Source organism: Dromaius novaehollandiae, chromosome 10, assembly GCF_036370855.1.
Source record: "Dromaius novaehollandiae isolate bDroNov1 chromosome 10, bDroNov1.hap1, whole genome shotgun sequence".
Lineage (NCBI taxonomy): Eukaryota > Metazoa > Chordata > Aves > Casuariiformes > Dromaiidae > Dromaius > Dromaius novaehollandiae.
In genome coordinates, this window is record NC_088107.1 from 15380018 (window position 1) to 15399606 (window position 19589).

Here is a 19589-nt window from a genome sequence, read left to right on the forward strand (position 1 = left end):
GTGAAAAGGATGTAGAGCTCTGGTCACGGAGGGAGGACCTGTTGTTTTAGGAACAGTGAAGACATGTTGTATGACTGTCCCAAAAAGTTACATTGCAAGATATTATGCAAGAGAAATAAATGGATAGAAAGATGGGAAGGCACAGAAAAACATTGTGGTATTAATGTATGGTATTAATATGATGCCAGTGTCATAGCACACAAGGTGGTCAACTTACGCTAAGACCTTTTTAGGCATTATAATAACGTAGAGTTTTAGGGGTATATTTGTAACAGAATAAAAATTTCAGAAAGAGGCCCGCTACCAAATTTATGGTTGGTTGGAGGCAAAGTCTACCTCGTTGACTTGAAAATTTAAGATGGAGAATAGTATCTTGGATTTACCAGAGATGGAATTTGACATCCCAGAAGTGAGAAAGTTCCAGTAGGTGGGGACAGGACAACTAATAATCAAGACAAGTTGGATAACTTATGGTTGATACAGTAGTAGAGAAGAGGTAGCCAATGAATAGACAAAAGAGAAGTGGGAGATAGTGTTGGATTTTGAAAATGAAATGTCCAGAGAGAGGGCAGAGGAGCATTGTCTCAAATGTTAAGGCAAGAGAAAAAAATAACATACTAATTGAAATATGGCATGGTGAGGACCTAGAGAAAAGTTTAAGGTCTTTTAACTCTTTGGATATATTTTGCAGAAAGATGCTGCAAAACCTGGACATAGTCCAACTGTGATGACTTATATAGAAGTTAAAATTGAAGTTCATATTCTATTATGGGTAAACAAGTAATAGAGCTGCAGTGCCAGAATAAGTTCAATGGGATGGTCTGAATGGGAGCAAGAAGAATTCTGTTTCTTTTAGATGAAATTTGATAGATACTGAAAGGTACTCTGCACATGGAGATGAGTAGTTCCTTTATTAACTCAACCTAATTTTTTTGTCCGACTGTCTATATAGCAAATATACCTATTATAAACATCTCACTGGAACAAATACATGTACTTCATTCCTGTCTCTTGATGAAATTAGGCATTAGAGTAATAAGACTGAAATTAATCATAAGAGCTATATTCCAGAGCATACAGGATGGAGAGAAGACAGAGACAAAGAACAGAGTTCCTCAGGGGCGATGAGGAGATACCCTGAAGTACAGCCAAAGGATTGTATAAGATGTGAAAAGAGGGACTGTATGAGGTATGAAGAGAGAATCAAGACTGGACAGAGCTGGGGCAGAGTGAAGGAGAAAGTTTGGGTGTGTGGCTTCTCTCTCAACTTCGCTGCTCTGATGGAAGGGGGAACACCAGGAATAATGTGTCTGTGAGAAATAGGAGACATTAGGAGCAAGATAGGAAGACGCCACAAATGGAAAAAGTTAGAAGAAAACTATTCAGAATTTCTTTGGATACTTTTTTTTTTTAAGGAAATGCTTCTCCTATCGCAAAAGCAGCATGTAAAAACAGTTAAGAAAAATGACAGCCAGCCTCTTCCTTCTTGTTCATCCCCCCAAAAGAAAACCAATCAAGTGAGAATATAAGCCAAATGCCTAACTATATTCTAAAACTAAAACTCCTTGTCAAAAACATACGGCTATTCAGGGTCCCAGTGGAATATCCAGGCCTCAGTCTGTTGGAATCCAGCTAGAACTGAGGTTCGTGAAGATCTCAGTAGAGCTCCAAGTATTCTGAGAGTAGTTTTCACAGTGGTGTTATACTGCTCAAAAATTTTTTTCCTTAACCAGTTTTGGGAGTCTATTTTTTATATATATCTTGGAGGCAAAAAGATGTGATGGAGCAGTTTGAACCATATCAGCTGGTCACACCAGATGAAAATTATATAATTGAAAGTTGCAATAGTTGCAACTATTGTGGCAACGGAAAGACCATCAAGTGCCCTTGATTCAAAGCAGAAATCTCACCTTGCTCACCGAGAGTTGCATGGGGAACCTGCAGATCTTGTATGGCTTAAGAAAATCCCTGATAGCAGAAGCTGCCAGCAAAATAAAATACCTGTTCAATCAAAAGAAGCAATGAACCAAGGAAAAAATCCTCAACTGAAATATGCCTGTGCATTTGAAAATCAATATCTAAACCTTGTGCCTGTGCATATCTTTAGTAAAAAAGCTTTCCATTTAGTTGTATAGCACATAGAACAGTCATGTAAGTGTGTTGTAATACAAATTTAACAAAAGAGACAGCTCTAGTGGCACTTTTAAATTTGTTATTTGCTCTTACATATTTGCGATGCAAGTTATGTTTTGCATGTTCTGTGTGTGGACACTGTATTTTTGGTACTGGTCTCTGGTACTGACTTCTGCAGAGCATATTGAAATACTGGCTTAATCCTTGACAATTTTAGTGTTTATCAGATAGCTAAAGTCACTTTTTGAAAGAGGAGTGGGAGACCTTCTGACAGCAGATGCAGCTCTGCAGGTCTCAGGGTGCAGTGAGTGCCTGGGGCCTCTCTGTGAGGCTGGGGCTGCCTTTCTGTAGAAGGCATGCTGTTGTTGATGAGTTGTGTCACGAGGTAGAGGAGTTACAAGAGGAAGTAAGCAGGCTACAGCATCCAAGCAGACAAGCGAGAGATGTATAGGACCCTACAACTTCAAGAGCCTCAACCCCCCACAGCAGTGGAAATGCAGGCAGGCTCTGTGCCATGTTGAACAGTAAGTCATAACTCTGTAGAAGATGAAGGCTGGAAACTGGTCACTTCTCGTATGAAGAGAAAGGCTCTTGGTCTTCCTGAAGACTTGCAGTTGATGAACAGGTTCAGTGTCCTCCAAGCTGAGGAGGAGCTGGGCATGACTTCAGATAAAGCAACTGGGCCAAACCGAACCTGTGCCATGCAGGAACACCCAGAATAAGCGGTGAGTGATTGTTGTGGGTGACTTCCTTCTGCAGGGGACAGAGGCACCCCTCTGCCAACCTGACCACTTGTCTAGAGAGGTTTGTTGCCTGCCAGGTCTGAAATCTGAAATGTTATGGAAAGATTGCCAAGGCTTGTCCACCCATCCGACTGTTACACTCTGCTGCTCTTCCACAGGGGCACCAACGATACCAAGGGCAACTTTGAAAGTATTGAACAGGATTTCAGAGCTCTGGGGATGGTGGTCAATGGTCTGGGGGCTCAGGTCATTTTCTCCTCAATCCTGCCAGTGAGGGGGAAGGATAGGAGGAGGAGCAGATGGATACTACAAGTGAACAACTGCCTGTGCCGCTGGTGTCAGCAACAGGGTTTTGGTTTCTGCAACCATGGGACCCTATTTGAAGATCGACAGCTGATTGGGAGAGATGGCATCCATCTCAGTAAACAGGGCACACGTCTTTGCCAACAGGTTGACTGGCTGGCTGGGTAGATGAGGGGAGAGCAGTGGTTGTCTGCGTTGACTACAGTAAGGCTTTTGACACCATCTCCCATACCATCCTCATAGGCAAGCTCAGGAAGCATGGGCTAGAGGAGTGGACGGTGAGGTGGATTGAGAACTGGCTGAAAGAGCTCAGAGGCTTGTGCTCAGTGGTGCAAAGTCTAGTTGGAGGCCTGTAGTTAGCAGTGTCCCCCAGGGGTCAGTACTGGGTCCAGTATTGCTCAACATATTCATCAGTGACCTGGATGAAGGGACAGAGTGCACCCTCAGCAAGTTTGCTGATGATATGAAACTGGGAGGAGTGGCCGATACCCCAGAGGGCTGTGCTGCCATTCAGAGGGACCTCGACAGGCTGGAGAGATGGGCAGAGGGGAACCTCATGAAGTTCAACAAAGGCAAGTGCAGGGTCCTGCACCTAGGGAGGAATAACCCCATGCATCAGTACAGGCTGAGGGCTGAGGAGCTGGAAAGGAGCTCTGTGGAGAAGGACCTGGGGGTCCTGGTGGACAACAAGTTGACCATGAGCCAGCAATGTGCCCTGGTGAGGCCACACCTAGAGTACTGTGTCCAGTTCTGGGCTCCCCAATACAAGAGAGACACAGAGCTACTGGAGTGAGTCCGGTGGAGGACTGCTAAGGTGATTAAGGGACTGGAGCATCTCTCATACGAGGAAAGGCTGGAAGAGCTGGGACTGTTCAGCCTGGAGAAGAGAAGACTGAGACAGGGACCTCACCAATGTGGATAAGTAGCTGAAGGGAGGGTGTAAAGAGGAGTTGCACTCTTTTCAGCGGTGCCGAGTGCAGCTTAATTAGTGATGAGAATAATGCTGAATCAAGTGACAAAACACATCAGATAAAATTTCCATGTGTTTTCTTTAGGAAAAGGTACAATGCTTTGTTTAAAATAAAAACCTTGGATAGGTGGCAGATAGAGAATAAGAAGTAAGAATAAAAGAGCTCTTTTGCTCATAGTTTAGAAGGAATGCACGGTTTCCAAAAACAGATAAAACTTTTGTCTCAAGAACTGGTGAAGAGGGGACCAGACCCAGTGCCCCACAGGTAGTGTACACACAGCACAAAAATGAGTGTATTTACACAGCAAGACCAGACCCTCTTTAGCACCCTGAGTGAGACTGAGTGCCCCCCAAACGGCATATGAACTATTCTGAGAATGTGCGCGCAGTGTTCAGAGACTCCAAAACTCTTGAAACGTACCATGTGCATATTTAACAGCACAAACTGTGAAGAAACAACTTTAATTGCTATGATAAGAATGTCTTCCTTTGCTTGTGACTAGACTAGAGACATGCAGTACAATTTAGGATAAACTTTTTTTTTTTAATGTATGTTCTGCTTCATACATTGATTCTTCGTGTTTTCTTTTAAGCTGGGTTCAATTTCATTATATTGATCCATATATTTATACATAGTCTTTTGTTAGCACTAGCCAGTGTAAACAATTTTCATTACATTCCTGCTTGATTAAAATCAATAGAGGGAAGAAATTCGTAAGTGGCTACTGTTTATATGCAGTTTAGTATTTGTGGAGATACAAAGAGATGATCATGTACCAGAAACATAAGAGTTAATTTCCTGTAAAAACCTAGCATATTATCTTTATTAAGAAGTTCTACCAAATAGCATTGTATGGTCTACTTACAAGTTGAGGATTAGAGACTGTCATGCAAGTGAAGGTGATGATTTTGACAGCAGTGGTTTAGATAAACTCAGATTTTACAGTATTGCTCTAAGAATGACAGAGAAACTGGGAAAATTATGTCCCATGAGACAGAAGTAATTGTTACAAAAGGAAACAAAGTGACTCACAGAGCACTCTCCTGGTTGTCCTCTTGCTTCTCTGAGAAATGTGCAAATGCGTGGCTTTCATAAGGATTAGAAAACCTAATATAAAGCATGTTGCATGGTCAAATTGCTCTGACTTTTTTTGCTTAGGGATCAAATCCAGAAATCCTTTGTTGAATCAAATTTCTTTTTGCTTAGCAGGCGATAAAATATAAATAATGCAGAAATTCCTGACTTACATAGATGCTTTAGAATTTGACCTTTGATTATCATTTCCCTTTAACGAGTCAGCTACTGCTGTTGTTATCCTTTATCTTAAGAATATGAATTTTTTTATGTATGTTTCTGTTGTATATTAAGCCTTGTTAGCTGCTCACAGGCAGTAACACTGCAACAATAATAGTTGCATAATATCCATAAGCTTCTGATTGTTGTAAATAGGGAATCCAGCATGAGTTTTGGGAGGGAAGTTCAGAAACAACTTGGAAGTAAGTATTCATGTAGCCCATAAACACTAATTAAAGTATACAAATGATAGAAAAACATATTTTACTAAATGCTTAGGCACAGGGAAAGAGAGAACATTGACTCCACAATTACAGAAAGCCCAAATCTTACTGTGATCTTACATAGTTCCCAGATCCCAGAATTAACCATGCACACAAGGATGCCACATGTAGACTGAGACAGTTGTGCTTCGTTACTGTGGTGATCAGGGATTAACTAGGTTGTATAATAATGAGCTTAGTAATGACTGTTAGGTAGATATTCAGAATTTCATAATACAGGAGACTGTGAGGAGGTTATCTACACTCTCTGTTGCTTAATAGCTCCCAGAGTTACAGCTTGTCTATTTATGAGAGCAGATCATGGCTACCATCATCCTTTTAGAGCCTCCTCAAAAAGGAGTAGGCCTCTATATAGGTCAGTCCTTATATGAATGCTGCTAACTACCATTTCTCCAACTTGATTAAGAAATTCTACGATGCATGCTGCTTTTCTGACAAACATGGCTCTCATGTTCATTCCAATATAGCTCCTCCCACTATGAGTACAGTAAAAGAGTTTGCAAAATATAATTAATTATCTAAATGCTATTCTCGGTTTTCTTTCCAAGAGTTTGATCTGAGAGAGGACATGGCATTTACTCTAGTAATTGCATTTCTGGAATGCAATTAAGACAGAGTCTAAGAAAAAGAAAAATAACTCTGCTTCTTTTGCCTAGAACTGAAATCCAGGGGCATGTAATGTTGTTTTCATTACAATAAGAAAAATGTGACATGGTTCAGCAGTTATTTACATAAGCATGTGTGTAGATTCTCGATTCCTTGATTTCAGCAGAAACAGCAGACATCTTGCTCAGAACAACCAGATCAGCTGCAGCACTGAACTGTGGCACCCAGTGAGCTTTGTCTTCCATTCCCATCCCTGTGCTTGTTACAAATTCTTCAGGCTTTTTCAGTCTCCAGCTCATGTAAGTTAGAAATGATATCTCAGTCTTGGATTTTCCACCAGCAAACCTTAGACTATCCAGCTTAACTCTGATTAACCATTTGACAAGTATCTTGTGCAATCCAGCTCTTTTTTTTAAGGTAAAAAGAGACTTGATCTCTTTTTCTTGAGTTTGGTAGACTGTTGAATCCAAACCCCAGCTTTAACAGCCATTATCATACTGTGCATAGCAGAAAATCATGCTAAGAAATTTTGAGCTGTCTGGTACTTACTTGCTTTTGGAATTGAAAAATAATTTTAGTCCTTTAGTGAAGGATGGTTTCTCATTACATTCATTCATCTTTTGGTGAAACCACTCTAGCTTCAAACATTAATAAGAAAAGGTGAATCAAACCTGAGTGTAACTCTAGTTGTTCTGTATTTGATTGGTGAACCAGAGAACTTCTCCACAAATTTAACCACCTGGGTCTGTGAGGAATTTGATTATGAATTTTCAAAACATGTTGGGGAGGGGGGTTGGAGCCTTTTCTTCTTTAGATTTTTATGCTTTGACTAATTTTTGCTTTCAATTGTATATGTATGTTATAAATGTCAGAACTGGTCTTCAGTTGTGGCCCCAAATGCAGGCAAGTCAATAGTGACTGCTGTGAACCTCTATCACATATGATTCCCTTCAGTAGTCTCTGAGTATGCCTATTTTATATGCAAGTCACTTTTAGGAGGAAAAAAATAGAACTATACAACTTCTTATTTCATTAGTTTTAGCCAGAAAGATGAATTACAGTTGAAAAAAACAGTACTGCTGCTTTTGACATTTGGAAGCAGATTTGAGTCACTGAAAATATTACATGTACATGTTATTAGAAGGAATATATTCTGAACAGATTAGTGCTGGAGAGTAACAGGCACATTAAAATCTCAGTCATGTTCATCTCTGCAGTTTACATTACTGCGTTACTGTTTGTTGTACAAATTCATTGCACGAGTGTCTTTCACAATGCAGGTACTTCAGTTTGGTGGGATACCGAAGCATGGTTGAGAGAATACTAAATATGTCACTGATAAAGTGCAAACTAGGAACAAGGGAGGGACAAGTTGTTTGGGAGTAATCAGGGATAAATATCAAATGAAGGCTAATTGATCAGCTGCAATTTTCTACTCTTGCGTATTTCTCATTTTCTCTGAGTATTCGTATAATAGTGTGTGTATATGTGTATGTGTGTGTATATATATGTGTACACACACACGCACACACACACACACACGTATGCATGTATATTAAAACGAACTAGAACCCAGTCCTGGTAGGGGAGGGGGTTCAGAATGAAGATTCAGAAGCTTAGGTTTTGGTGCTGACTGCCGTTCACCTGTTGTAGGACCTTCGGCCAGTCACTTCTACTTTGTCACCTTCCCCATTTTCTGTCCTCTCTTTTTAGACTGTGAATTTTAGAGGTCAGCGATTGTTTCTTACCATATATTTTAAAGTTCCTGTGTAGTAGTGTAGTGTAGTTTTGCTCCATGCTCATCAACACAAGGTCTGCGATTTGGTGTAAGAAGCACCTAAAACATTGTCTGAAAGGAGCCACCTCTCTTGCAATTAGTGAAGCTGAATCAGCTTCACTGATAGATACTGTGGGATTTAACTGAATGAAAAATCTCAGTTCTGGTACATTTGAGAGACTTGTGGAAGAATTCTCCTGTTTCTGATGCTGAACATGTAATGGAGCAGATAAAATTTTTGCCTACTTGAAGTACTACAAGGCTTTAACTCATTTTCTTGAGATCTGTTAGTATACCCACACTTCCATAAGAACTCTGTCAAATGGAAATGAAATGGATGATTGAGACTTTTGTAGGTAATTTGTCATGTTTTAAAATGCCTGTTTGAATGGAATTCTTTTGTGTTTATATTTAAAATACAGACTGCTTGCTTTGAATGAGATATTAGGTGGTTATTTGGTTTTCAGTTTTTGTTTTATCTATGAAAATCTCAAAGGTTTTTTGTTGTTTTGTTTTTGTTTTTAACTCTGGGGGGGGTTATTGTCTCTTTTGAGGCTTTTATAGAGGAGGAGCTCATATAAAACATAACATTTGTTACTAAAATAAATTTCAAGGGGAAAAAACAAGAGAAGGTTACTCAATGCAATGTACAATGCAGAATGCAACTACCGTTTTAGCAGTTGAGGACCTTAAGAAGAGACTAGATCATGCTGCCTTTATGAATTAAGCTACTAGTGCAGTGAGTTGTATTTAGCATAATAACATATTGAGCTGTATTGGGAAGATCATAGCCTGCCAATTGAAGGAAGTGATTGCTCCCTTCTGATCTGAACCTGTGAGACTGCACTGGGAGTGTCGTTTCCAATTCGGGTTCCCCAGTGCAAGACAAACATTGTCAAACTGGAAAACTACAGTGGAGGACCACCACCAAGATGATTAGAGGCCTGGGACACATGATGGAGAGAGCTGAGATAGCAGGGTCTGTTTAGCCAGAGGGAAAGATGACTAAGGGCAGTGCTAATTTCAGTCTTCAAATTCCTAATGAATTGTTATATGGAAAAGACAGAGCCAGACCATTCTGAGAAATGCACAGCAAAAGGATGGACACAATTTGCAGGCAGGGAGATTCTGATCAGGTACATGGGAGAAATTCCACATTCCCCCAGAGAGAGTGGTCAAACACTGGAACTTGTTGCCCAGACAGGTTGTGGTATCTTCAGGTTTGGAGATACTCAGAACTAGGCTGAACTGGCCCAGAGCAGTCTGATGTGACTTTAAAGTTCTCTCTCCTTTGAGCTAGATGATGTTCAGAAGTCCATTCCAGCCGTAAATTATTCAATGATTCTATAAAAATACCTTCCTTAGCTCAAAATAATGTGCAAGCAACTATCCTTGCAGCCTCTGCTGGATGCCTAGAGAAAGAGTGTATTACAGTTGTCATTGCTCTCCTGACAACATAATGATTGAAATAGTAGCCGTAATATTATAGTCTTTCTAGTTTTTTTCCCCATCGCAATTTTACCCCATCACAATTCTACGCTACTTTTTGATACAGCTCTTAGCTGTATTTTACTTCCTTTAATATTCAGAGCAAATCTTTTGTCTGCCTGATGTGTTCTGTTAATCCTGTACAATTGGTACATTATTCATTAAAAGAATAGCTAACTGCAATTATGTATAAATATTACTTATGTAAATTTAAACCAAGGGGAAAATCTATTCCCAGGTTTTTAATGTTAACAAATGCAGAAATTGGTTGTAAATTAAAAAAAAGGTTAGATTTTATATTCCATATAATTCATGCAGAACTGCTGTATCAATTACACTCTGATAATCACTGACAAATCCTCTGTAAACTAACAGTATTTGAAAAATATAAAAACAGATTATCTACACAGTATAGCTTTAACATCTCCATGTAATTCAGTTTTCAACCATTATAATTAATATGTATACAAAATGAATTTTAACCCTGGTAGACAAATTCTGTTTTTTCGTAAATTATTTTTGTAAGTAGTAGAATTTGTTAGTAAGCAGCTTGTGGCTAATGGGTTTTGCAGTGCAAGATATTTGTACTGTTTGAAATTGTTGTACGTCAGTGAACAGGATAAAGAATGCAAAGCAGAGTAATGGAATAAACACATTTATTTTCTTGTGGCAACACAATTCATATGAATGACAGAATAAAAGAAAGGCACAAATCACATATGAATTGGTTATTGCTAATGTGTCAAAACAATGTTTGTCACCATTTGCATTGAGTGTGTCTGTCTAAGCTGGGCAGAGCTGCAGTAATAAATTGTCATGCTTGTGAAGGTAGTATTGAAAGCCAGAAGTTTAGTTTGCTTATGGGATTCCATCTACTGCCAGCTCTGATATGAATATTGTTCATAACCACGAAAAGTGAAAGAGCCACAGTGTTACTTTGTGGAGAACGGAAGGAGTAATGCTGAAGGCAGTGTCCTATAATTACGATAAGCAAATATTTTTTCTTTCTTAATTAAGATTAGATTCTGTAGAATTCAGATTATTAAACTGTATTAAGCGTTCATGAAACAAATGGAGAGTTTAGCTGAACCCTATTGAGCTATGCGATGTCATTTGAAAGCATCATGTATTGAGCATAGCATGTTCGTGCTTGGGGAAATGTGTTTTATGGATAATAGCATGTTACAATGAGATCTACAGGCATGTTAGTTACTCATTAGCATGTTAAGTCAATTTTTCTGGCTGAAAATGTTGATTAGGTTAATGGTCTACATTGTATTACTAGTGTATTTGGACAAATTAAAAATCTATTACTTCCGCCTCTGAAGAATACACCTACAGATATCATAGCTGTCATGAAGCAAAGTAATTACATGTGAAAGGTAAATTATTTATACTAACATGCATTGCTCTTCGTGTTCTAAACACAGTAATTTCCCACCGTGAGGTCACTGTGTTGGATAAGATGAAATGAATACATGGGACTGGCAGTCAACCTTGTAGGGCTCTGTACAAAAATGTATCCACTTAAAGATACAATTGCAAATTTCCATACCCTAGGCATGGAATGGAAGGATTTCACTGGTGTGACCAGGATTAGGCATTAAGTTTGTATTTCTCAGAGACACAGAAGTTTCCATCTACTGTCATCAAGTTCAGGTGCCTAACTGAGGTCAGGTGGGATGAATCAACAACACTGTATAGAAGTGCAAAAATTTAAGAAACATAGTGAAAGTATAATTGAAATTTGTGTGTGCATGTATTTTCACAACCTCTAATCAAACGTATGCATTTTTATCAGACTCAGGCTTGCATTATGGCCGCCTTTACATTACAAACAGACAAAATCTAGTATTGAATAATTCTTTCTTTGGTAAGGAAAACTTTAAAACTTCTTATATTTTTATTAGAATTATTACAGCATATTTACTGAATTTGATTAAAGTTTCAGTAAGAGATCAAAATACTCTGGATCAAATTCTCTGCTAGTGTAAAGTAGTGCAGTAGACTCAAGCCAAAAGCCACACAGCTTTGTGTTTTTCTTCATGAATTTGGTCTTTGATGATTTTATGTATTTATGGTGAACTGCTAGTGTATTCATGTAGCTCTCACTGCACCATTATAGTATAAACAGTCATTTTATTGGTGTGAGCTTCTATGAAGTACTTCCTTCTCTTGAGCTGGGTCACCTGCTTTCCACTTCTGTGCCCTGGAAACTGTTCATATTAGTGTCAGTCCTGCACCTGAAATAGGGACAGATGTTTTTAAGAAAGGACAGACAAATAGCTCTCTTTTTAAATCTGATCTGAAACATACAGTATCTGTCACTATGATGTCAGCTTTTGCTAGTGGCTAACACTGAAGATGGTAACTGAGAGATCAAAGCTTTGTATAGAGTAAGAAGCAACTCTGCATCTATGAAACAGATGTGAACAAAAACTCACTTGCTAACAGCACCCGTGTTCAGAAAGACTGTTTTTCAAAGATGATGTAAGACCAAAACTAGAAGTTTTGATTAGAAGTATGCATTTTTCATACATTGTATATTTGCTCATTCATCCCTCAACAGAGCTTCAAAGTGCTCTGTTGAGCCATGAAAGCCTCCAGACAGGTTTTCAACTAGTATAAACTAATGTAGCCCCACAGACAACATTACTGTTTTCCAGCATAAAGTCAAGGAAGTTAAGACAATCCTGCAGCTGCTAAAGATCTGAGCCAGTTCTTCCAGGTTTTTCATAAGTCATCTAATTTGTCTGTGGAGTTATCTGCAAGATGGATCTGATTCTAGTTTTTAAATATGTCATATGCTGGAAATGATGCAATACATGTCTTATTACTTATCCAAGTCCCAAGCATTAGGCTAAAGGAAGTTTTTATTTGATGATTGGTCAGTTCATATAATTTTACAAAACAGAAAATACAGTACAGTGCATACTGAAGGTATTATTCTGTGGAAAATAATTATTTTGTGGAAATATTTGCCTTTCTGCTGTACAGCTGTAAGCATAATTTATAGCAGCAGGTGCACTGATGTATTGTGATTGATTGCAGGTTCCCTCAAGAGCTGAACATGGGAAAAATCAGTGCTGAAATCATGTGGACTCTGTTTGCCCAGGATATGAAGTATGCTCTGGAAGGTAATTAATACTAACTATTAATTATATTAGAGAGCTCACCAAGACTGATTTCCAGTGCAAATCATAGCTGGCATCAGATTTCTGCATGTGGTAAGAGTTTTCTGATACACTTGTTTAGGTGTTTCCTGGTTTAGTTAAAAAAAAAAAAAAAAGAAAAAAAAAAAGAAAAAGGGGGGCTGTAGGAAGAAAATCATTTTCTTAGGGCTGTAGAGAGTTATCTGTGGAAGAAAGGGACAAAGAACTGTAACTGCAAATGCTACTACTTATCACCTAAAAATTATTAATGTCAAAAGAAGCACAAATATCCTTGCTAGAGAGCATTATAGGTATCCCAGGTTTCATTAGCTGAAAGTTGTGAATGTGCCCATAAGAAGTATTTACAGAATGAAGAAGATGCATAGATAGATAATTAAACCTTCTTTTGTGCTCTAAAGAGAGGTTGTATTCATTTGATGTCCAACAGAATCAAATGCAGTTCTCTATTGTTTAGGATAGTACTATGATTAACCACAGGGGAAAAAAGAAATGCATTTTTTTCTCTACAGCGGGTGATCTCCAACTAATGCTTTTAAATCCACTCATTATAAATTGTTGTTTCAGAGAGCCAAGTGAAAATACCCACCCCAACTTAAAAAAAAACCAAAAGAAAGAAATTAAGGAAAAATTTCTGATAAATGATAGAAATACTACCAGCCCATTTTGCCAGTTGATTATTAGATAGTTTTGAAATCATGTCTCTTGAAGCATAAATTCCTCAAACTCCCCATAACTAGCATTTATTTGTGCAGAGCAAAAAGTTGTTGTGGCATTAGCTGAACTTCGCTGATTTTATTTATCTATTAAACAATGTCAGAGAAGTGAAGGAGTATTTTCATTTCCCTCTATTTAGCTCTATTTAGCTTTCTAGCTGTATTCACAAATACAGCTAAAAAAAAATGGAAGGCACATGGACCAAACTTGAATTTGTTTGGAAAATTTTTTTTTGCATTTTAAGATATGTAGTGAAATGTATTCTATTGGTTCTGTATGTATGCAGTCCTTACAGATGTTTTTCCTCCATAAAGGGGGCAGGGAGAAGAAAGGGAAGGAAAATGATAGTATCTCAGGAAACAGTTGTTAAGGAATCAATCCAGTTTATACTGGAAAACTCAGAGCCAACCTCAGGGTGATGTGAGAGGAATTATAATGTAGAGTAGTGTTTGCACAAAAGAACATACAATTTCCCTCATCCTTCGTTTAAAAATTGTTATTAAGAACAGAAAAAGGATTTATCGTGTCCTCCAAAATTTTTTACTCACACAATAGCAGAAACAACTAATTGGAACAAGCCAGATTTTGTGATTTTTATGTAAGCAAGACTCATATTTTCTTCAGCCAAGCCTGCTACTAACTTCAGAGCATGTGTGCTAGTGGTGAAAATAAATATGAGGTTGATTTTAGACAACAATGCAACTCAACAGGCATAAAGGATAAAAACAATATTTGAAGATTAATTTCGGTATTATTTTGTCCAGAAAGTCAAATATGATAATTGCAGTATGGTGATATTTTGATAGTATAATCATAGATTTTTATGATGATAAAAAGTAAAGAAAAGGCAAGTAACTAGAACAGTTATTAATGGAAGAGCTGTTTTGTTCCTCTGCTCTTGTGCTATTTTATTTTGTTAGTTATATTATTTGAATGTGGAAGTTGCAGATATGGGGTAGCAAAAGAATTTGAAGATAGGAAGGAAGGGAGAAAGAATTCCAAGAGCAGTAATTATAATATGTAGAATGAAAAAAAAAAAGCAGATATAAGAAACCCAAGCTAAGATGTGGTATGATATTTCAAGGGTATGTTGTATAGTCTAGTCAGAGAGAATCGGAAGGACAGGTTCAGGAAAGCCAATGACAGGGAGATCATCCTTCAAGAGAGATCAATAAAGTTAAAAGGTGCCAAGAACTGAGAAGCATGAAGAGTGAGAAAGTGAAAAACACTGTTTTTGGTTAGAAGATGTTCCTGGAAATATCAGGGAGAAGAGTCTTGTGTCTGGAGAGGCTGTAAAACAGGAACAAGTATCAGAAGATAGATGTTCAGCAACTGAATGTTGTGATTGCACTTACAGATAACTAGCACACAGATTATTATACATTTCCAATAGCATTATATTGTCATACTTTCATAACTTTGGAGGTATAGTACATCTGTCTGTACACAGGCAGCCCTCAGCATCCTAATACATTGTAGTGTTTTAGTTATTGACCTGTAACTGCTGTATATTGCAACTAGGTAATTTGCCACAGACTACTCCATTTGCTAAGTAGAGCTTACTGGTCATTCAAAAGGCTTCAAATCAGCAGTGTTTTTTATCCTGGTTGTAAAGAACAGAACAGGAAACTCTTCAGCAAGAGTCAGTTATACAGTTTATGAAGTGTAGAAGGTTTGGCTGGATCAGGATTTGAAAACAAATATTAGTGAAGTACCCTGATGCTGCAGGAAGAGTTATAGAGGTTTGATAGGAGGTACTGGATTTTCTAAGTCGATTCCAAATGAGTCCCAATGCATGTTGTTCTCATCTCTCTTGCTGTAGGTACTGTCTTTCCAAGGAGTAAAAATGTCGTTTTTTGTCCTTAAAAATCCCAGGTCACTCCAGGAATCAGTAGTGAAACAGTTCCTATGTATAAAGAATAAGTAAAGAAAGTCAAAATAGTTTTAAACTATGATAAGTATACATAAATTCTTCTTCTACAGTTTCAGCTTATTCATTCCTTAACAGCAAAACCCAGTAAATCTACTAACAAAATATAGAGCCACAGACTCCAACTTTACTGTCCCTTAAATCATTACATTCTTTCTCTGGATATCCTACAATGACTATAAGTTTGATGCTGCAGTCATTAACAGCAATAAGGGTTTTCCCTTTGAATTCAGTGGGATTAGGGGCAAGACCTTAAATAGTGTCACGTTCAATCCTCTCATTTTTAATGGAGTTCATCGTTAAAATGCTTTGCATTCTGCTATGCCAATCTTGCCTTCCAGGTTATTAATATAGGGTACCATCTGTTCCTATGTAGAGTCCAGGGCTGTTATTGCAACCTTTGCCTGATCCAATTTAAGATTAATCTCCTTAAGCAGCAACATTGTGTTATCTTTTGTGTTATAAAGTTGATTCCTTTTTCTGCTTGATCAGAAGTGATGAAGTAGTCCCACACCATTTGCAAAAGGATCATTGACATGATAAACAGTGAAATTAGCTTGACCTAGATCTTGTTTTTGGCTCTTTCCTCGTTGTGTTCCCAAGTATATCCAGCCACTATTCCCATCAACATAAATTCAGGGAGTATGTCCTAACTCCATTGGCTAAGGGAAGCCCAAAACAAGAACACCTAGTTCATGCTCCGCTTTCTCTCTTTTTTCCTGACAGCAGTGAGAATGGCTGTTCAGGCCAGGGCCTCTGAACAGCCGAATCCTCTTTCATCAGCTCAGGGGCTGCCTGGAGCTGCAGCTGCTGCAGGGGAGAGGAGAGCTGCTTCGCAGCAGTGCTGTCTGCCCTCTTGCAATAGGAGCCAATAGGCTCTGGGAGCCAGGCAGCAGTAGGCATTGCACCCCTCCGCCTTTCTTCCCCCTCTTTGCAATCTTGCACAGAAATAGTCTAGCCCTCTATGGAGGGACAGGGGAGGGTGAACTAGGAGGCTGCTGCTGTCAGATGGAAAAGGGAGAGGGAAGAGTGGCCTCCATGGTAGTGGTCTTTTGCTAGAGCAGAGAAGTACAGTGGCTGCATGTGTCTGTAGATAGCAAGGGAGGGTCCTTGCATGTGACAGGGTGGGTGTCTGCTGCTGGGGCAGCTAGCTCACTTTATGGGTGAGGGAGTAAGGAGCATCCCAAAGCACAGATCCAGTCTCCACAGCTGCCAAGATCAGGGCTACCCTGTGCCAAGTCGATGTGTCTTGCAAAAAAGACTGCTCTACAACTTGGGATTTAATTCATCACTTCATTCTAGATTTTCCTCCCTTTTAAGTTAATAACAATGTTTAGCCTTCGAAGAGTATTAAAAGTTTTATGCAAACTTTAACAAATTAGTTCCACACCAGTTCTAATTCTCTTTCGGGTCTGAGGAGCTTGGAATTATTTTCATGTATAGATTTTTTCGTGCAGAAGGGGTCGTGTTTTTCTCTCCAAGCACTGACTTCATTAGATTTGGCTGTTTTTTTCCCTCTCTGCAGGTTATTCATGAAGCAACAGTGATTTGCAGGATTAAATATATATTGTTGTTTGACATTTAGTTTATACAAGCATAATTGCACTTACAAGATGTTGACATTACTTTTACACTGTCTGGTCCTCAAAGTATTCTGTATCTATGGTATGAGTCAATGGGAATGGGGCCAAAATTTCACCAGCAATGCCACTGATTTGTTTCTGACCTCATGTGATAATAAATTTGTTCCTTTCAGTGCATAAGGATGTGAAGTTAAAAGAAGGTGAGAGTAATGAGCTGAAATTAGCCACACAATTTAAAAAAACTTTTTTCTTTTGTATCCTCAGAAAGCACTTCACATCTTTTGTGTCTCTGACTTTTGAATAGGTAAGATCAAATGTCCAAAGCTATCCAGTCTGTTAGAAAGAGAACTTTGGAATTGCTATTATTATGTTAATCTAATACCTCTATTGATTGTTGCCAGAAGTCAAGAGCAGGATCAGGCCAGAAACCAATTACCTGTTGTGTAGTTACAACAGTAGACAGTCTCTGTCCTGCAGAGCAAAGATTCTGAAGTGTGAGGCCTTACAAAAATAGGAGACAAAAAGGAAAATCATCACACCATTTTATGCACTTAACATAGGTTTGCTTTTTTAGTTTCTTTTTACTTTCAATGCATAGGCAAATACTGTCCTTCTGTTTCTCTGACGGATTCCTCTTCCATGACAGAAATTGATAAATTGATTTGAAAGAGAAAAGGCAGGTCCAGGAGTTGATTCCAAACACAGAGATGGCATAGAAAAAAGCACAAAGGTTAATGCTGCCCAGAGAAAGGTTATTCCATTTCAAGTCTATTTTCACTCCCCTTTACAATTTACAAAGTTCTCCATAAGAAAGAATATAGCCTTGGCTTAGAGGAAAACTATGGAGGAGATTTATGCGGGACTTGTGTGGGAGGGAAAGCAGGACAGCATCCATTAGAATTCAGGGTTTCATCAGTATCAAACTATGAAACTTTTCAGTTTTAATGAATGAACACATTCCAGCAAATGTGTTCCATCATCATTTTTCCAGAAACCCCGATGAATGAAGAGTCAAATTTAGCTTTCATGGGGGCTTCAGAGAGAGAGTAAGAGCAGAGTCAAGCGGATTAGAATTGGGGAAAATAACGATCTCTTCTTTCGCAGATAACTCATAAAATTGAATGTGACAAAATTAGAAGAAGAGGAATGCGATTTGGTCAGTGTAACAGGCAGTGATGATGATAATAGCAGCTACATTTTTTACATTCTGGAGAGCTGAGTTTTGTGAGCAGGAGAATCTAGTTGAGTGCATGTAACACAGAGATCCTCAAGCTTGGCAAGAGGCAGTGTAGCCATACCAAAATGGCACTGCTTTCTTGAAGTCATTCTGATTAAGGCAGATGAAGTGAACAGAGCTATGAAGAACCTGAGTTTGTCTGTCTTCGTGGCACTGCATTGTGCTATATTAATGTATCAGCTTACTTGGCACTACCTAAGGGGTTTCTAGTATTGCACTGCCTTGCACTGGAGGACATATTATTTAATCATCCCCTAAACCATTTTCTTTGCTTTTGCATACCGAAACATAATTACAACAAGTACTGTTGAGTGTTTACACTGTATTACAAGCCTATGGTAGTCTTAACAAGTTAAAGCTTCTTTAATTCTGATTGTGGGGGTGATGCCAGATGTTACTGAAAATAATGGAGTACATCAATGAACACATGGCTTCGTTATTTAGTTTTAAATTTGCCATTCATAGCAACAGCACTGTATTGCCCCTTGTTTTTAATGTTTAAAGTTCTGGCTTTATTTATTCTCCTTTTAGCCACTGATTATTAATCTTGTTGTGGAACACTGTTATTAGCTCTTACCCAGGCAGTTACTGATTGTCAATCGTTTGTGTAAACTTTTCCTGAAAGTTCCCTGATTGTGAGCAAGACTGTCACATTTGCTAGTACTACCATGCTTGGACATTAGACAGTAAATGATGGCTTAAACGAACCCTACAGTGCTTACTAATTAGGGGTTATTTATACATCACAGGGCTCTGTCCCTTCCACAAGCCGATGAGTTGAGTGGGAAGTATGCAAGTGTGGATGTAGTGTTGCCTTCAGCTCAGGAGGTCCTTTGTCACACCCATAGGAGCGGAGGAGAGCTTTGCCTGTTAGAGCCGCGTGCCAGCCCATGAATTAATTTCGTTCTAAGGATCCCCAGGGATCTTTCAGCTACCTGAATGCCATGTTCAGAATGTAGACTCATCAGCCTGTGAATTTGTATAAGAAGAACTCAAAACATATTGTGGAGCAAGAGAGAACTTCAAGGGAGGGAATTACTGAATGAAGGCTATAGAACAGTACAGTGAAGCAAAAGTCTGAGGAGTGATGCTCATTTGTAGTTTGAACTTCTGACACAGTTCAGTCTTATAGTCTGTTATAGACAGCGCTTCTCCACAAAGTAGCTGCAGACTTTTTTTTTCCAAAAACAAAAATATTGACATTCCCTATAAAAAGAGCTAAATGACCTTGCTGTAGTGTACTCTCACATTCATTAGTAATTGCTTAGGAAAGCATGTTTTTGAGAGGAACTAGCCTAATTTTCTATCAGAAAAGGCGGTAGATAGCTCTTGCTGCTACAATTGGACAGCTGCC

General features: G+C 38.6%; 1 protein-coding gene across 4 annotated transcripts in view; it reads left to right on the forward strand.

Moving 5' to 3' along the window:
* UNC13C (unc-13 homolog C) overlaps positions 1 to 19589 on the forward strand; it is a 221193-nt gene that overhangs the window by 126259 nt on the left and 75345 nt on the right. For all 4 annotated transcript variants that reach the window (XM_064517384.1, XM_064517386.1, XM_064517387.1 and 1 more), the window contains one exon: positions 12650 to 12735. In XM_064517384.1, the coding sequence (XP_064373454.1) occupies positions 12650 to 12735 (86 nt within the window). The remainder of the gene's footprint in view (positions 1 to 12649; positions 12736 to 19589) is intronic.